The following is an 18406-nucleotide window of genomic DNA, read 5'->3' as shown; positions in this document are numbered from 1 at the left end:
AAAAAAACTATCCTTCTCTTTTCAATCTGTTTTAATGTACTCTGTGGTGAAATTGACATGACATGATAAATAATGACGTGATTCGAGCGAGATTCACTGGCTCTCACATTTTACTTGTTCAAAATTTTTTACTGTAATTATTTGTCTATTGCGAGAGTATTTTAATTATTGATATTAAAACTATATAAAAGTCATAAGTTGGTGCCCAAAAATAATACGATAAAAGAATCAGCTGACGAACATAAACAAAGGGCATGATAATATTCTGTGAAGTGGCGAAATATTTACAAAATACATAGTGATCCGTGCTGTAGCTATGGATATTGATGGTTCATCTATGCCAAATCCCCAAAGTATTGGGGAAATAGATCAAAATTTACTTTTACAGTTTAGCTGTATGAATACTACAGATAGGGAAGAACTAATAGGTCAAATGCAGAGACTATTAGGACCAAGTTTGACCCATAACACAGCCAGTTTTTTTCTTGATATGAGTAATTGGTAATCATTTTACTATATTGCTATCTGTTATTTAAATATATTTCTATATATTTTTCGTACACACATTACGATGGCAGTTTTTTGTAATGTTTGTTATATCTAGTATACACATGGTTCTGTTATTAGTTTACATTTTAATAGCTCCTTTGATTTTTCAGGAATTTGCAGACTGCAATATGTTGCTATTTAGACTATACCTTACCACAAAAACTTCCATCAATGTCATTGAAGGCTGCTCAAAGTCAGGAAACTGCTGTTGGTCCCGGGGTTTGGTAAATACTTTCTTTTAAAAGATTTTTCGTTTTTTTTTTTTTCTTAACACTGCAGTATGTGGTCCATTCCACTTCATATTCCATTTGTTTAAAAAGTGTGTTGTAGAAATAAAACAGCTTGAGTAGGTGTTTCACTATCTCTGAGAAATTTATAGTACCAATTAACCATTAAATAAAAAGAATTGCCTTCCCAAAACAGTATGACATCATTTTTTTTTATATATATTTATTTTTATTTATATTTTCGTCAGCATTCAGGATTCCATTGAAAATCTCCTTCAAAATTTTGAAATTAACTAAACAATGTTACATTCATTAAATGTAATTAACATCTTTCCACTAAGTTGCCAAATGTTTTACGATCATGAAAATAGCAATTTTTCAAATGAATATTTAGCGAAAATTACTTTTTTTGTAATTAGTAACAATGTGACAGTACAAAATGACATGAAAAAGCTTAAGTAATTTTACCCCTAGCATGAGTCATATTGCAACAAAGTCATTGTTAAGCTGAATGCATGACTAATATCCCAAGTGACAGTATTATTGCTTTTATTATTTCAGTTTTGAACAAAATTGGACCATTGCTAATACAGGGGCTGAGAGTTGGCCTGGTAGCTGTAGACTGGTACAAGCTGGAGGAGAGCCACTTGGTGCCACACCTGTTTATGTGCCTCCTTTACCTCCGGGACACTCCACCACTGTTATGTTAACATTAGTTGCACCTAGCAGGCCTGGTACACATAGGGGCTATTTCCACTTAGTGACTGAAAAAGGAGACCAAATAGGAGGTGAGTTGTGACAACAAACCAAGTTTATTTTGTGATATTTAGTTTGTTTTTAGGTTTCCATCCCTCAAAAAGCAAAATGGACCCTTATGATTACTTGTATGATGTCTAAATTAGGTAATTTGCTTCGAAAGGATCCAGTCCTTGGAAATAGAAATTTGGTAGACATGTAAATATTTTTTTCTGTTTATTTTTAAGTTTTTTTTTGTAATGTTAAGTAATGTGTATATTGATTATTGATTGATTGTATAATTATGTTTCATACACACTTAATGGTGTTACTGAATAAATAACTGAACTGAACTGAACTGAAATTGGTTACACAAAGACAGACAAAAACGTTAAAAAATAAATTTAGAACACTTATTATAAAAAGTAACAAATGAATAATGCTACCATAGCTTTCGCTTGGAAACCGTCGGATGGAAGCTGTGGCTCCGGGCGTCCTGTACACTCTTGGCAACAGACCATCCTAAGAGCTACAAGCTGTCGGGTTGTGCTGAAGCAAGGCCAGTAGGCGAGCTGAAGATAGGAAAGCGTGGTGTGAGCTTGTGAAGGCCCTTTGCACCTCTGGAGTGCTCTAGGACAACAACAACAACATTATAAAAAGTTGTTAGACAAGTTTTGTTGTTAATTAGAAAAAGTTTTGCTATATCAGTTGGTATCAATTGAAAGGTTGTTGTGCAAATATCAAATACAATTTTAACACTTGGTGCAGGGCACCCGTTTCTGACAGTGAATGTGTTAAGTGGGACAGTATGGGGAAATCCGTAACCCGTAACTATTGAAGATAGGGTAAACTGTCTTAGGACCATTAGGTCTTTTTTATGGAAAAATTTTTGGCACAGTCAAATTTTGCTACTCTTGCCAGCCCAACTCCTCAAAAAATCCTATCTAACCTTTGATGTTGAGTAGGACCTCAGGGAGGTCTCTCAGGGATCCGAGATGTTTTGCCTTGTATGGGGCCACTCCGCTGGATTCCAGCACCACATGAGAGGCTGTTTCTTCTGTCTCCATGCATCCTCGGCAGAGGGGACTGTCTGTGACACCTGTTATGAAAAGATGTTTGTTAAATATTCCAAGACCTGTTATGACACTGGTTACCATACTCACTCAGTCGGACCTTCCGTAGTTGAAGGAGCACCCTTGTGAGTTTTTCGTTGATTCCAGGCATGGCTTGTTTGGCCTGTCTGCAACCAGTCTGGTTTCTCCAGCTTTCTGTGTGTAGTATTCCTGTGTGCCAGCAGCATTGAGCGTACTTTGCATAACGACGGTTCGGGAGAATCCGTTCCATACAATGAAATAATCTTTGAATGATACTGGGTCGATCCATATTAAAAATAATGATAACCATGTTCATAAAAATGGTATTTCAAACAACTCACACTTGACCAAAATTGTGTTTAGACTATGCTTAAATATTTTCACAAAAAAAAAAATTTATGATTACACAACAGTTTTCCTCTATTTTCAATAGTTTCGGATTTCCCGATACTGTCATGACAAAACACCCATGACTCAGGAACAATATCAAATATACACGCTCATCACACAAATAAATGCCCGTAGGTACCAGCAGAGATGTGAAAAATAGTTTATAAAAAGTATTTAAATACAAAATACTTACTTGATATACTGTGAGCGCTGGTGGCTTAGAGCGTGCGACTAGCAATCCGGAGGTCGCGGGTTCGAACCCCGGCTCGTACCAATGAGTTTTTCGGAACTTATGTACGAAATATCATTTGATATTTACCAGTCGCTTTTCGGTGAAGGAAAACATCGTGAGGAAACCGGACTACTCCCACCAAGGCCTAGTTGCCCTAGTTTACCCTCTGGGTTGGAAGGTCAGATGGCAGTCGCTTTCGTAAAACTAGTGCCTACGCCAAATCTTGTGATTAGTTGTCAAGCGGACCCCAGGCTCCTATAAGCCGTGGCATACATAACGCCGGGACAACGAGAGGAAGAAGAAGAGACTTCCTTGATATACTATTTCAAATGCAAAATAGGTATTTTCAATACTTTGCGATAAAAGGTACTCTTGAGTAATGAATACCTAGTCTGAATTAAAAAGTATTATTGCTCGGAATTTACAAGTGGGCAAGGCTTTCTTTATTCTTTAAAAACAGTGTGTTAATCGGTCCTCTAGAGTGCAAATTTCGTGTTCTTTCCTACATAAAAGGTTTGAAGAAAAGTCTATAGTGTCTATTCCTCCTAACAGCACTTGTGCTTTAAAATCGCTATAACGTTACTGTGACTAATGGCTACCAACCTAAAAAAATAAATCAAACGTACAGTTTCAAATATTGATTTGGTTGCATAGTAAAAACAATTGCGTCATAAGTCAGAAACACCCATAGACTACGAAGGCCGCTTAGCGTTGCTTTATAGTCTCTATAGGCTGCTGTGGCCAAAATAGAGAAGAAACTGTCCAAAAATGAAATTAGCACGGAGCAAGTACCAGGGCCTCATGGGTTACGAGGTGTCGCTGACCAGCCGGGCCGGGGCGGGCCGGGCGCGTGAGAAGGTGGCTCGCGTATCTTAGCTGTACTTTTCGTTTGTTTACCTGTTTTTTTTTTATGATACAGGAGGCAAACGAGCAGACGGATCATCTAATGGTAAGCGATTAACCCTTGGGACGCCTAGTGCCTGATCCGCACCAGTCCTGTCAATTGCCAGAGGGTCTTCAATTTTTGTAGCCGTCAACTGCCTAGTCCCGGATCTGTACAAATTGTCTCAACTGCCTTGTGCCTTATCAGTCACCAAATTTATTCTAGCATATTCTTACTTAATTTCGAGATTTAATCACTTACAAATAGAGTTTTATATTACTTGCATATCAATAAGTACTAGTATAAGTCGCGGCAGTCAACGGGTGCACGTACGCAAGCCTATCCGGCTTTTGAGGGGGATGGGATGAATCCGGCACTAGGCATTTGACGGGTACAAGTACGTTTGTCTGTTCGGCGTTCCAGGGGTTAACTCCGCCTATACACACCTGCAATACTAGAGGGGTTGAAAGTGCGTTGCCGGCATTTAAGATGGGAGTACGCTCTTTTCTTGAAAGTTTGAAGGTCGTATCGGTCTGGAAATACCGCAGGCGACAGTTCATTCCACTGATTCTACTAGTTTAAAATATTATTTTTATTGACTCGTAGGAAAAGTATTGTATGCAACGTTGTATACGTAGGTCAAAAAAAATGCTCGTGATTCCTTCGGCTCCGGCTCACATTGTAACTCACGCCACCCGCCTTTTTTTACCCTTCTGATACAACTGTTGCATAAAATACTATAAAGTGATGAGTTTTAATGGTCAATTTTTAAAAGCATTCATTTAAATCTGTAATGTCTCACCTCTCGTTGGTTGGTGAAAATGTCTCTTGTTTGTTTCACCAGGGCAGAAAAGTTTGTTCACTTCTCGTGCCTTGAAACCCTCGCAACGCACAAGATTCCATTATGTGGTCACGAGCGGCGTTACTGAACAGATTTATCAGTTCCATGTTAAAAGAATAAGAGAGTTGCAAGGATTGCAACGTCAAAAGAGATTGTAACTCCTTACCTATTTTACCTAATAAAAAGTATTTCAAATAAGTCACATCTCTGATTACCAGGATTTGAACCCGGAACCATCTGCTTAATAGGCAGGGTCACTTCCCACTAGACCAGATAGGTCTACTTAAAAAAAACGCCTGCACCGTCTGGGCTATCAAAATCGCTGCCAACTTAGCTTTTTCTAACTTTAAAATTTTCCTAGGCTGTAATTTAGGTATTACTCAGTGGATGAGGTAAAACCGGATTATTACATATGTTCCCCTAATACTTTTAAAATTATAGTATATGTAGATATTATATTATACAAATATCTTTATACTTTACAGATACATTGTGGGTGGAAGTCACGGTGGAGTCAGAGATGACCATGGCTCTGGTGGAGCAACTAGCTGCACTACCAGTCCCAAGTAGTAGAACAGATGACGCTGCCACATCTAACGTTACTCAGGTCAGCTTTTGTTCTATGTATTGTATTATCAATTTATAAATATGACGTGCACTTCTCCTACAAAAGAATCAGGACCAGGAACCTGAATCATCTGCCATTTGTATGAAAATTAACACGCCAAGACCATTGGTACAAGCTACTTAGCAAATATAAATTTACTGAGTTGCTTATCTTGAATAGATGCACTCTGATAATAAGTAGGATGTTTACACATAGTACATACATACATATGTAAATACATATTTGTATGTATATTTACTTTACGCCAATTCTTGGGATTAGTTGTCAAGCGGACCTAGGCCGATTTTATGAGCCGTGTGGCAAGAAGCTGGGACAACAATAGAAATATTTAATTTTGAAGACTATCAGCCAGAATTATTATTTGCTGCCGACTATTCTCGTGGAAAATGAATAAGAAAGCTATAAGGGGTCTTACAATATTGTCACTAATTGTTATTTAGTTGGATGTAATTTGTCTTTCTCATTTTCAGATGCCACAAGATGACCAGATGTGTTGATAAGAATTGATGCAGTGTCACAAAAATTTTAATTTAATTTTACTTATACATCACAAAACCATTGGTTTAAATTTTTATCATTATATTATAATATTAATATTTGATTTATTTAAATAAAGTTTTTTTTTTCAATTCAAAAATAATGCATTTTGTAGTAAAAATTAAGTTACTTGTATTCTTTCATGTTCCATTAATTTCTTAATCAATTGAACCACAAATGTACAAATTAAACTGGTTGCTTAGAGATAAGTAATACAGTTCGTAAGAAGCTTGCAAAACATTTCCTGTCCCTTCGCAAAATGTCCGGCCATCACGATGGCTCTATTTATTACTCACGCTTGTCTTTTTACTTTTATTCCAGTGCTCATGCACGTTTGAATACTAAGTAAATCATCAAGCTCTTGGAAATCTTTAAATGGAACTGAGTGAGGTAACTTATAAACTAGTAAGTACATACATCTTTTTTTCCATTTACAATATGTTGTGGAGAAGGGACATTCTGAAAGAGGGATTTTGTACAAAAATTACGAACTGAATTCAGTGCAGAAAAAAAGCAGAACTGCCAATCTGGATGTAAATATTTTACAAAGGTATGTTTCCTAGTGGGATCTCATGCACCCGAACTAAGTAATGTACATTGTATAATGAACACCTCCAAATGGCTTCATGCATGAATTTTTTGGAAGATATCAATCGATCCTACTTCCGGTGACGTTCAAATGTTTCTAATAAACCTGCTATTTATAGTACACCAGAAACTTCCAAATTGTGAAAGTAAATGTGGTTGTGGCGCACCAGGAGTAAAAGAGTGCAACGTACAAAAAGCGGGCGCCCTGTGACGTCACGTCACACACGGCTGCGTCAAAATGTAGGCACAAGAATCATGAAATTGTTATTTGTTTTACAAGGGGGCAAAGTTGTTTAACCGCTCGTTCTAATATTGATACCCGACCAACCGAAAGATTCCAAAATTGAACCACGAGCGTAGCAAGAGGTCCGAGAAGTGGAATCTTGAGCGTTGTGAGGGTTTCAAGGCACGAGGGTTAAACAAACTTTACCTGAACGTGTTTATTAAACAAACATTAAAAAATATTTCTCATGCATGTAGCCCATTGTAGAGTAGCTGTAAGACAACAAAAAAAATATGAATTTGTTAGATAGTAATGAAAATTTTACAAAACATTGTAATGAAGTGTTTATTTTAGTAGCATCACTTATCTTTTATTTATAAATTGCATTGCCATTTAGTAAAATAAAATTGGGGTTTTATTTGTAGTTGTAAAACAATTATGTATGTGAAGAGTACAATTTGAAAGCAATAAATGATTTTAAATTATTTTTATCTACATTCATACCTACACAGTAACATTTTTTATATAGTAAAAATACGACATAATACTTATCTTATGGTCATATATTTTTAATATAATTCCCAAATATAACCACTTAAACTGCCATCTCCATATCAATCTTAGGATGTGGATTGTAATTTTTAATTATAAAATCTTCATATTTAAAATCATTGATGGAATCTACTTTGCGTGCAAACTCTAATGTTGGGAATGGTTTGGGTTGCCTTTCCAGTTGTACTTTGAGAGGCTCAATGTGATTTAGGTAAACATGAGTATCGCCAGTTGTGTGCACAAATTCTCCAGCCTGAAAAATAAAATATTGAGCTGTATATTAGGGCTAGCATCAGGGACGGCTCTGCTCTAGGGTGGTGAAATGAAAATAGACAACCGCAGAAGGGGTGTAGAAATCAACCAAAAGTGGCACCAGTTTTGAGGCTTTGAACATCTCACAATAGCCAAAAAATTGCTAGGATCACCATTGGCTAGAATATTCTATGATAGTCCTTAATATAATACTATTTAAATCTCATATTAATCGTAAGGGTCTCATATGATTCAACATTTAGAACACTGATTTTAGGTCACTAAACTCCCTGTTGTTACCTGGTTCTATTTTCCTTTAAAATTCATTTGTAGTTTTACATGTATGTAAAATGTATAATTGATGGTGCAATAAAGAATATTTACTTACTTACTTACTTACTCCCTAGGAAAGAAAAATCGATCTTTCAAAAACACATGTTGATTTTTACAAGCTTTTATTTAGTTTCAGTTTTGTTTTTATTTAGTTTTGAGTTTTTCGGAACTTATGTACGAAATATCATTTGATATTTACCACTAGCTTTTCGGTGAAGGAAAGCATCGTGAGGAAACCTGCATACATCTGCGAAAAAATTCAAAGGTGTATGTGAAGTCCCTAATCCGCATTGGGCTAGCGTGGGGACTATAGCCCGAGCCCTCTCGCACATGAGAGGAGGCCTGTGCCCGGCAGTGGGACGTATATAGGCTGAATTATTTTATTATTTATTATATTTATTTAGTTTCACCTGTCCCGTTGTCTATCGGTCTGTAATCAAATATTGCAAGTTAAATTTGATCCACTTCCCGGTTTCCGATTGAGCTGTAAATTTGCATACATAATGTTTACACTGGCATTATTAAATCCATAAGTATTTAATTTACAATTAAAATTAACAACTTGATAATATAAAAGTTATGTTATGTATGTAATGCAGTAGAAAAAAGTTTGCTCCCATACAAAAATTGGTGTCCCTGATTTTTGTATGGGAGCAAACTTTTAAAACAACTTTTTGAACAAAAAGTAAAAAAATCAACAGGGAGTCTAGACACATGAAATCAGTGTTCTAAAAGTTGTATCACCCTTAAAGCAGTTTGTAAAAGACCAAGGTGAGATAAAAACAATTCATACCTCGAGACCTGTAATGTGGGCAATCATATGGGTCAAAAGGGAATAGCTGGCAATGTTGAAGGGCACTCCAAGGCCCATGTCCGCACTTCTTTGGTACAAGAGACAGGACAGCTTGCCACTGGCTACATGGAACTGGGCCAAGCAGTGGCATGGTGGCAGGGCCATTTTACCCAAATCTGAAGGATTCCACGCACATATCAGCATCCTTCTGTCTGCAGGATTTTTCCTGAAAATTATTTAACAATTCTCTTCTGGCTTAACAAAGTCACATATTTCTATATTCACTTCCATTTTAAATTAATGGTGACATCTAAAAATATCCATAACTTATGTGGTAAAAATCATGACATACTTTATACTGTTAATAATGTTTTGGAGCTGGTCAATTCCTTGCCCACTGTAATCAGTTTTAGCATCAATATACTGAGCACCACTGTGTCTCCATTGAAATCCATACACTGGACCTAGGTCTCCTGCAGAAAAAAAGCAACTATGATTACTAACAGAGGAATCTAGAAACACAGCAAATATTATTGATTTATACATATTATTACAGTTATACCTTCTTCTCTCTCTTTAAACCCCAGATTATCTAGAAAAGCTCTTGACCCATTGGCATCCCAAATATGTACACCTTTGGAAGCTAAGACCTTGGCATCAGTTGACCCAGAGATCATCCATAGCAATTCTTCCAGAACTCCTCTAGTAAAAACCCGCTTTGTGGTCAAAAGGGGTAATGTATTATTTTTAAGTGAATATCTTTGCATTGCCCCAAAAATGGACAGAGTGCCGACACCAGTTCTGTCGACTCTTTTATCACCTGGAACAAAACAGATGTATGCAGCCAATGTAGACCTTGGACAGTTACGTTTTACACGTTAGGATATAAAGATTCGTTAGTCATACCTGTGTCTATAATTTGCTTAACAAGCTTAAGATACTGATACTCATCATGGTGATCCGTAAAGCCGTTGGTTGCCATAACTCACTAGATGATCTGAGGACTAAACTAAGTAACTTGGTAAAACTAAGTGATTTTGAAGAAATAAATTAAAACGGATTCGTTTCCGTGATAACTCAGCTCAATTATAGTCATAAGATGTATTAAATACAAAATAATGTAACAAACACTTGACAAATCGTCGACAATTCGCGCCAAAATTTCATGTGACAGTGACACGTAAAGACTAGGTTTTTTTTTTAACAATTATGGCCATGACAACTAGTATTGCCAAGCCCGGTTTGAAAAAATCAGAAGAACTTTAGTCCGGTTTTTTTGCATTAAGTGCCAATTACATCCACACTTTATCAGGCCCTACGTCGGGCCCGAGCAATAATATCAAATATATATTGTTAACGATGTGCTGATATTTCGTGAAACGTAAAATGATTATCAGGCCCGTCATCGGGAAATGTGGATGTAATTGGCGCTTTAGAAAGAAGGTAAGCTATTTTGACGTGCCTTTTTATTGAAAAACACTTACAAAAAAAGTCACGGGCAATATGTAACAATTATTAATCATATACGATCTTTTCATTCTTGTGCTTTCATAAAATAGCATGGCGAAATTTGTAATTATGACATTTATATCAATAAAAAAGTCACATGTCTTGTTGAACCGGTTTTAAAATAAAAATAGCGGTAAATACCGGCTCTATAAACCGGTTAATCTAGCAAGAACTTTATGTAAATTTTCCTTTGAATCCGGTTTAAAAATAACGGTTTTTCAAACGAAACTGAAATAAAAAGTTTTGCGCCAAGTACATGATAAAGGTTTGGAAAATTAACCGGTTTCCGAGCCTTGGTGGCAACAATGGCAGCATTAATTTATTGTCACTTCATTGCACTAAAGAAACAAAAGCACACAAATCTCTCTCGACCTTTTTTGTTCGGCGCGTTTCTTGGGGACGGGAGTGCCATTTACTGTGCATTTACTTTAATATATGTCTCTGGATCGGCCGGCAGTATGCATACCAAACAATAGATGACGCTGTTTTGCTTATACGTAGAACAGGACAGTGGAAATGATATAAATGAACCTATCTTTTCTTTACATTTGAAATCCATGCTTGAAATTTGTCAATTTCAATAAATTGATTTATCACGATCGATATATCGATACATTCATTAATTTTGAAACAAAATATGTGAATAAACTGACAAAAATCTTTTAAAAACGTACGCGAAAATCTTATACCTTTAAACGAGCAATTCTTGTATATATATAAATATATATATTTCTGTGATCTCGGAAACGGCTCTATAGATTTCTCTGAAATTTGGTATATGGGGGTTTTTGGGGGTATACAATCTATCTAGATTAGTCTTATGTTTGGGAAAACGCGTGTTTTCGAGTTTTCATGCGTTTTTCTTTCGGCGCAGAATATGGTCGCTAATTTCGTGTTGCCGGCCACTGTCCGTCTGGTCCAGCGGTTTAAGACGCGGACTGCTAAACGAGTGTTACGGGTTCGTATCTCGCCCGGTGACTAACTTTTGTTTTTTTTTTATATGTTCAAGTTTATATATAATTTTTAAATTTTTATTGTTTTAGACAAGTTTAATTTAGTAAAAAAATGTAGTTAAGATTATCACCTATAGACCACCATATTACAATAAATAGTTACAACCGAGCAAAGCTCGGTCGCCCAGGTACTTCACAATTAAACAAATATTGTTTACATGAGTACCTCCTATTGAGTATTGTATTCTTTGGTCATCATACCTATTTAGGAGATCAGTAGACATAGCCCAAAATCAGTAGATTTCCTGATAAGTCAGAAGACTTAGCAACACCGTGTGACGTTCAGTGGCCACAGTTTTTTTAACAAGCGTTTTGATATTTCATTGTAACTAATTTCTTGCACATGGTGCACGCAACCACCTTGTTGAGGTACTCCGAGGTTATATAATCGGTGTAAAATTATAATATTTCTTCAACATACTTGACTATAGGAAGCGTGCATGAACTGTAGGAGGCAGCACAGGAGCTGTACTGCCTCCTACAGTTCATGCACGCTCCCTATTGGGACCGTGCGCGTTGCAGGGTCTGCCATCTTGTGGCCTGAATCGGAACAATAAATATGCACATATACATGTATTTTATTCTCTTTGGTTGTCACTATGGCAACGGATTATTATTGGACATAATATTTGTAAATAAAATCAATTGAATAGAGAATAAATAATTTTCCGTGATTAATTAGCAGAATACAACGTTGAAAAGAACATTTAATATTAAGAAATTCGACGGTAAGGATATTTAAGGCAGATTCATAATTATTGCAGTCGCTGTTTTATGACCTACTAATGAAGAATCTTTTGGTCTCTGGCTAGTGTATGTACGGGACATGTAATATCTATATATCTACCAGACAGACTGAGGTCGTGCCCGGTGGAGGAACGAAGTTGAAGTCTGTAGCTCCCAGGCACGCCTTCCCCCAATAATGTACATTTCAGGGGGGCGATAGATGTACCCAGGGGCACACATACAATCATGCATTCTAGCAATAAATATCTGTTCTATGCTAACTTCAGTCGGGTAATAATTTAAGAAGTTATTACATGTAGGGTAATTGCGCTAGTTTCCGCCCAGCTCTAGTTTTCGTCCACTTGAGGTAATATAAATATAAACCTACCTTGCAGCACATATATAGACTTATTGCAATCCTTAATGTCTAAGCTATCAACGTAAAAATGATGTTTCGTAAGTTGCGAATTAAAAATGAAATATATTATTCGCTACTCCGTCAAGTGTATAAAAATTAGAGTCTGGACGGAAACTTGAGCAATAACCCTATCCTTTCGCCAGATGCTTTCTTGCTGCTAAGGGGGGACAGGAAACAATATATACCTTTATTATGTTCCTCTCAGCAAAAAGTGTCCTGAAAAATGATAATGTAACACCTTCACTTTTTTTAGAAGGTTTATGGAGTAGTCTTCAGTTATTTGGCCAGTAAAGATGCCTGGCCACGAAGCGCCTTGTGTAGAACTTGGCAGCGCTCCCCAGACGCCAAGTGTCGGGCCATCGCCCTCGCCATCAGAAATATCAAGCACAAGTACTCCCGAGCCACAAAATTTGCGACCGACACCTTTGTTTAGGTACCATTTATTAAATTGTATCTGCCCGCGACTTCACCGACGTGTAAGTTGTTAAACTGACCCCAATCCACTCCTTTAGTAATCTTCGTACTACACTGCAAACCCCATTGCACCCTAACCTTGTTATGGATTATATGGAATTTGTATGATTTCGCGGGCCGGGGCTGTTAGAATTTGTCCCCTTTCGCGGGCTCGAGGGCCGGTTCCGGCGGGAGCCCTGCCTTTAGAGCAGTATTTCCCAAACTATGGGTCGCGCCCCATTGGTGGGTCGCGAACGAATATGGAGTGGGCCCTGAAACTACTATATAGGGAACCTGACTAAAAATGTTTCACAATGGGTCATTAATCAAGTTGTTCGATAGTAAATCCACTCCTTGAATCTTAATGAGGATATATAGTTTGGCCCAGGACTGTCTCATTTCAAACATCGATAGAATCATATTGTCCTTGACTTACGCTATCACTAATGCTAGCACCCAAAAGAAAGGGTAGAGTATAGTTTTCCTGCTTCTTACTGACTGACAAGTTGTGATTGCCAGACTACAGTTACTAGGATTTAATTTCACTCACAGTGAAACTACCTACGAGTATATTGGTATATTAGTTACTATAAAAACATATACATCAGGGCGCTGGCTATGCCGCCTCCGGAGCCCGAGCAGCCACCGGGGCAAGACGAGCTGGAGCGCCGCCTGCCCGGCTACAGGCGCATCGTGATACCGCGGGATCTCACGCTCATCGAGCTATTGGTGAGGGTATCTACACAAAAAATATGTCTTATCAGCCGCCGGAGATGGAGCACCACCTGTCCGACAGGCGCATCGTGTCTTATTCTAAAGGGCCCTCCACACTCGTGCGCGAATCGAGGCGCGAAGCTGCGAACGCGAGTGTGGAGGGCCCTCGCGTCGATTTCGCAGATTGTTCACGCCTTCGCGCCTTATTCCCCGTTTTTTGTCGGTATTTGGCCCGCGTCAAAGGAGACGCGAAGCGCGAACTTGCAAGACTCCACACTCGCAATCGCTTCGCGCCGCGATTCGCTCACGAGTCGGTTAATCTGAACTGTCATAACCTTCTATGGCGGCTACTTGGTTATATTGGGTGCGAACTTGATCAACCAAAAATCAATTTCACAGTTCCCAGTTTGAATCAGTGCGTTACCCGATCCGATTAAACTAAATCCGATCAGCTAACGCGTCGGCGCCATTTTCGCTCGCCGTGAAGTTGTGCGAGTGTGGAGTCTACGTCAACGTCGCGGTATGTTCGCTCCGCGAAGTCGCGCCGCGATTCACGCGCATAGTCTGGAGGGGGCTTGCTTAATAAAGGAGCAAAGCAATGGATTACCGACTTATTTATTATATTAGGTATACATCTTACTAACAGCAACTTCCTGGAGAAATAACATAAGTAAACGACCCCAAGCGAGAGCCCTTACCTTACGATTTCTATTAGCATGCATCGTTATTTCTCCAAGTTACTAAACTAATTTAGCATGTAAATGTAAGGATTAGCCATATTTCAATACTTTAGGCCTTAAGTTACTAGCTTTCTAATTCTGCATGGCGGGTTCATGTTCTTGAGAGTGAAAGTGTATCTTATTCTCTCATTATGATTTCAACAATTGAGTTATCTAACGTTAGTAGTTTCAAATGTCGCCTGTGAAGCAGAAGCGTTTCAAACCACGCTTCTGCTTCACAGGCGACAAAGCGATACAAAGCTCACAAGAATCGAGTTCTATGACCACTTTGCCCCAGCAGCTTTCTTTATTGCTCTAAAATTTATGTTCGACCAGAAACAATCGAGTGGCGCTCAAACTGACGAGGAAGTTCTCCGCATCCGCGAGGCGAAGCTGCGCGTGATCGCGGAGCAGGTCGGGCTGCGGCGGCTCCCGGTGCTGGCGCCGAGGCTGCGCGAGCTCACGCTTGACGGCAGCGCCGTCGCGACATTGCGCGACCTTGGCATCGGACTTGCGCGTTTAAAGGTTCTGTGAAGCTGTCCGATTCAATGGGCCTACCGCTAACGTCAAAAATCGTAATTTCGATATCCGCTTCTACCTATATCACTAAAATAAGCGAAAGCGTTAGATAGTTTTCCACTAACCCGGGGTTAACCGGTTAATGGCAGTGGGTTAACGGTTTAGCGCCACTTGCACCATCCCACTAACCCGTTTGAACCGTTAACCCAGTGTCAAATTGTACTGGTAACCGTGGTAACTCCATGTTCAACCGGTTAACCGCTTAGAGTCATACCAAGATAACTTGGCAGCGATTTTGATAGCCTAGATAGTGCAAGTATTATTTTAAACGTCAAACTTCTATAAAATTATGACGTTTACGTAACAATTGCACAGGCTAGGGCTAGGCTCTCAAAATCGCTGCCAACTTAGCTTGGTCTGACTCTAATAGCGTAGTGGTTTCGCATTTTATTTACTGAATTGACGAGTCTGAAACGGACAAAGAACTGTAAGCCGACTCTTTAGCGCCTAACTGCACGGTCGGCAACGATTATATACAACAGACCATGTAGAATCTGTAGAACGTGTAGTTGGCTTCCAAATTTTATTGCGTCCCGACACTCAAGACGAAGTTCTGGATGACCTTGAAACGTCGCCAGGCGTGTCGTGATCAATCATCACTGCGGTACAACAGTGTCCCGCGCAACTGTGACTCAACGGTATTAGTAAGGATTTCAAAGTTTTAATGATTTGTGTGAGAAAAATTGCACCAACCCGGTCAAAATAAGTATCCGTTGTTTTTGTAATGTTGTCTTTAGATCCTGAGCATAAATCGCTGCGGTCTCACGAGCCTCGATGGGGTGTGGGGCCTGGGCGCCTTGCGGGAGCTCCACGCGGCCGGTAACCGACTGCGCGACATTCAACTCTTGGCCGGCCTTCAGAAATTGCATACGTTGAATTTAGCAAAGTCAGTAATGTCTAAAAGTATGGTTATGTTATTATTACGTTAATATGACTAGTATATACGTTTCTAGGATAATATGATTATATGACAGAATTTGTAATCTAGCTTCAAATTGTAAGGGAAGTCTGTTAATTCACAATCCAAACCTAAATTTTGTCCACATATTTTTCTTAGTAACCCGATAGCAGACTCAAGTCGGCTCTGGACTTTGGGCGTGTGTGATTCCTTGCGCAATTTGACGCTGCGAGGCACCCCGTTGGCGGACGCGGAGGACTATCGTGCGCGGGTCGAGACTGCTCTTCCCAGACTGCAGTATTTAGACGACCGTCCGATGCACGGCGATGAAGGTTAGCCAGAGTTTTTGTGATGCCACTTAATTTTGCGAGGTAGCCCACTAAAGAAAGGACGCTTACTACGAGGAATTTATACATTGACCCGCCTGTTCTTATCTTCGCACGCGCGTAATTATATTGCTGCCCCGCCCATGATGCCGGCGGTCAATGACACTGTATGAGAGGCACAGCACTATAATTATGCGCGTGCAATAGAGATAGGAACAGGAAGGTCAATGTACGAAATTCCTAGCAGTAAGCGTCCTTCTCCTTTCTTTAACTGATGCTATCGCGCAAGGATCAAAGCAGCATTTCTCGTTTTGCTTTGCTAGAGCAAAACGGGAGAGAGAGAGAGAGAGTGATGTAGAGTCTATGTGAAATATGATTCGATACACAGAGGGTTAGATTGTAAGAGTTACCTGGTCATCTGATGGCAGAGATGAGACTAGATAACATGCCCCGGAAGAGTAGGTTCAGGAGCCGACTAGACCTCATAATATTAGGTATTCTTCTGTTTTATGAACTAATTTACCCTCTGTCCAAGAAATTGTCCTCGTAGAAGTCGCTATAAATATACTACCCCTACCAGGAGAGGTGATGAGATTTATTAATCTCGTGCTAAATTGCAACCCCAATAGAATCAACCTAGGGAGATGAATTCAGAGCTATACATGCTGTACCTCAACCTATCCTATGTCTTTTTCAGGTTATAAATTATAAACTCTGTGTGTAACGAAATCAGTAGGCCCTTTTTGCGTAATGGAGGAATAAACATTTAACTAAGGTCCAATTATAAAATAGTATGATTCTGTATAAATAATGTACATACCTATATTCTGGCAGAGGATGATCTTGAAACAGAGTTGAAGCCCACGTTGAGTTCGGACTCGGACAGCGAGTGCGAGGTGGACACCACGGCCACTTCCATAACTCCTGACGTGTCGCTGGAGCCGCAACCTGGACCGTCCAATTCACAACTAGAGGTAGGTACATTAGACTATACAAGTAATCGGCAATAAAACTAAATACCTCAAATTAGGTCTTTATAACGCGGGTTCACTGGCAACTGGTCATGATGATTTTTTAATTGCTATGAATAAATTTAACGCCGATATTGTCGCGATCAATGAATCGTGGATTAGACAGGGCCAGGAAAAACGCGCACCGCTCGTCCCCGGATATAAATTCATTAACGCCCCGCGACCGACTGGAATGCGCGGAGGCCGTGGTGGCGGGGTGGGCTTCTACATAAGAACTAGCGTGCGCGCGCGCCGATCTACCCACCCTGTTGCTAATATTGAACAATTGTGGTTATCGGTCTCACTTAACGGTCGAAGTTACATAATAGGTACGGCGTATCGTCCTAACTGGATTAATATAGATACATTTTTGGATGCCCTGACAGAATCCATAACATTTTTTTCCAAACACGACTATGTTGTTTTGCTTGGGGACTTTAATATCAATATGCTCGAAACTACAAACAGTAATGCAACAAAATTAACTTGTTTTCTTAACTACATGAGCTTAACACAAGTGGTGAATGTACCTACTCACTTTTCTGTTGGCAATGAGACACTCCTTGATGTTGTTTGTACCAACGCACCTGTTACCGATGTATGCGTTTCTAACATAACAGGGTCTCTTGGTCATGCCATGATAATAATCACTTTGCCAACAAAACGACCCAAAACAATGCCAAAGACGTTTACGTATAGACCCATCAGGGATATTAACATGGCGGAATTTAATAGGGATCTGTATGCTATTAATTGGGAGTCAGTGTTAACGTTTAATTCTGTGGAACATATGGTTGAGGCTTTTAATGTCCTACTGCTAACGTTATATGACTCACATGCACCTTTCAAATCTGTCACAGTTAGGCAAAGCCATTCGTTGCCTTGGATCACGGATACTATTAAAATTATGATAGGAAAGCGTAACGAGGCTTATTCAGCATACAGGAAGTCTAAAACCGAAAGTCACAAACGATATTATATCGAATTAAAGAAATTGGTAAAACAAAGTATATTTAATGAAAAAAAAGTTATTATAATCACCACATCAATTCAAAATACAAAGATCCAAAATCACTCTGGAAAAATATTAAAAATCATGTTTATACAGATAATAATCGTGACCGACTCCCTGATCACTTCAATAATCCAAATGTAATTAATGATAGTTTTTTGAATGTGCCTGG

General features: G+C 38.9%; 3 protein-coding genes across 3 annotated transcripts in view; 2 read left to right on the top strand and 1 right to left on the bottom strand.

The window, feature by feature from the left end:
• Positions 1 to 74: 74 nt before the first annotated feature.
• Positions 75 to 7412, top strand: LOC133533476 (protein ILRUN-like). Its single transcript, XM_061872468.1, has 5 exons — positions 75 to 501; positions 660 to 773; positions 1338 to 1564; positions 5437 to 5558; positions 6050 to 7412. Exons 1-5 carry the CDS (start codon positions 317 to 319, stop codon positions 6074 to 6076), a joined length of 675 nt encoding a protein of 224 aa, XP_061728452.1. The 5' UTR covers positions 75 to 316; the 3' UTR covers positions 6077 to 7412.
• On the bottom strand, positions 7255 to 10039 carry LOC133533475 (thymidylate synthase-like). Its single transcript, XM_061872467.1, has 5 exons — positions 9764 to 10039; positions 9420 to 9677; positions 9210 to 9330; positions 8858 to 9083; positions 7255 to 7732 (listed from the first exon to the last, which is right to left on the bottom strand). Exons 1-5 carry the CDS (start codon positions 9837 to 9839, stop codon positions 7523 to 7525), a joined length of 891 nt encoding a protein of 296 aa, XP_061728451.1. The 5' UTR covers positions 9840 to 10039; the 3' UTR covers positions 7255 to 7522.
• A 1918-nt stretch (positions 10040 to 11957) lies between these two features.
• LOC133533455 (uncharacterized) overlaps positions 11958 to 18406 on the top strand; it is a 28123-nt gene continuing 21674 nt past the window's right edge. The window contains exons 1-7 of the mRNA XM_061872438.1: positions 11958 to 12107; positions 12777 to 12956; positions 13585 to 13705; positions 14746 to 14934; positions 15726 to 15874; positions 16046 to 16218; positions 17047 to 17186. Coding sequence (XP_061728422.1) covers positions 12817 to 12956; positions 13585 to 13705; positions 14746 to 14934; positions 15726 to 15874; positions 16046 to 16218; positions 17047 to 17186 — 912 coding nt within the window. The 5' untranslated portion in view covers positions 11958 to 12107; positions 12777 to 12816. The remainder of the gene's footprint in view (positions 12108 to 12776; positions 12957 to 13584; positions 13706 to 14745; positions 14935 to 15725; positions 15875 to 16045; positions 16219 to 17046; positions 17187 to 18406) is intronic.

Source organism: Cydia pomonella, unplaced genomic scaffold (assembly GCF_033807575.1).
Source record: "Cydia pomonella isolate Wapato2018A unplaced genomic scaffold, ilCydPomo1 PGA_scaffold_167, whole genome shotgun sequence".
In the NCBI taxonomy this organism is placed as follows: Eukaryota; Metazoa; Arthropoda; class Insecta; order Lepidoptera; family Tortricidae; genus Cydia; species Cydia pomonella.
This window is presented reverse-complemented; position numbering and strand designations above follow the sequence as displayed.

What these genes read in the sequence shown, in the direction of transcription:
- LOC133533476 (XM_061872468.1), top strand. Translation starts at nt 317, where the DNA reads ATGGATATTGATGGTTCATCTATGCCAAATCCCCAAAGTATTGGGGAA. An exon ending in AAAAGGAGACCAAATAGGAG is followed by an intron (nt 1,565 to 5,436) that starts GTGAGTTGTGAC and finishes TATACTTTACAG; the next exon opens with ATACATTGTGGGTGGAAGTC. An exon ending in CCACATCTAACGTTACTCAG is followed by an intron (nt 5,559 to 6,049) that starts GTCAGCTTTTGT and finishes TCTCATTTTCAG; the next exon opens with ATGCCACAAGATGACCAGAT.
- LOC133533475 (XM_061872467.1), bottom strand. Translation starts at nt 9,839, where the DNA reads ATGGCAACCAACGGCTTTACGGATCACCATGATGAGTATCAGTATCTT. An exon ending in GTTTAAAGAGAGAGAAGAAG is followed by an intron (nt 9,331 to 9,419) that starts GTATAACTGTAA and finishes TTTTTTCTGCAG; the next exon opens with GAGACCTAGGTCCAGTGTAT. An exon ending in AACATTATTAACAGTATAAA is followed by an intron (nt 9,084 to 9,209) that starts GTATGTCATGAT and finishes AATAATTTTCAG; the next exon opens with GAAAAATCCTGCAGACAGAA.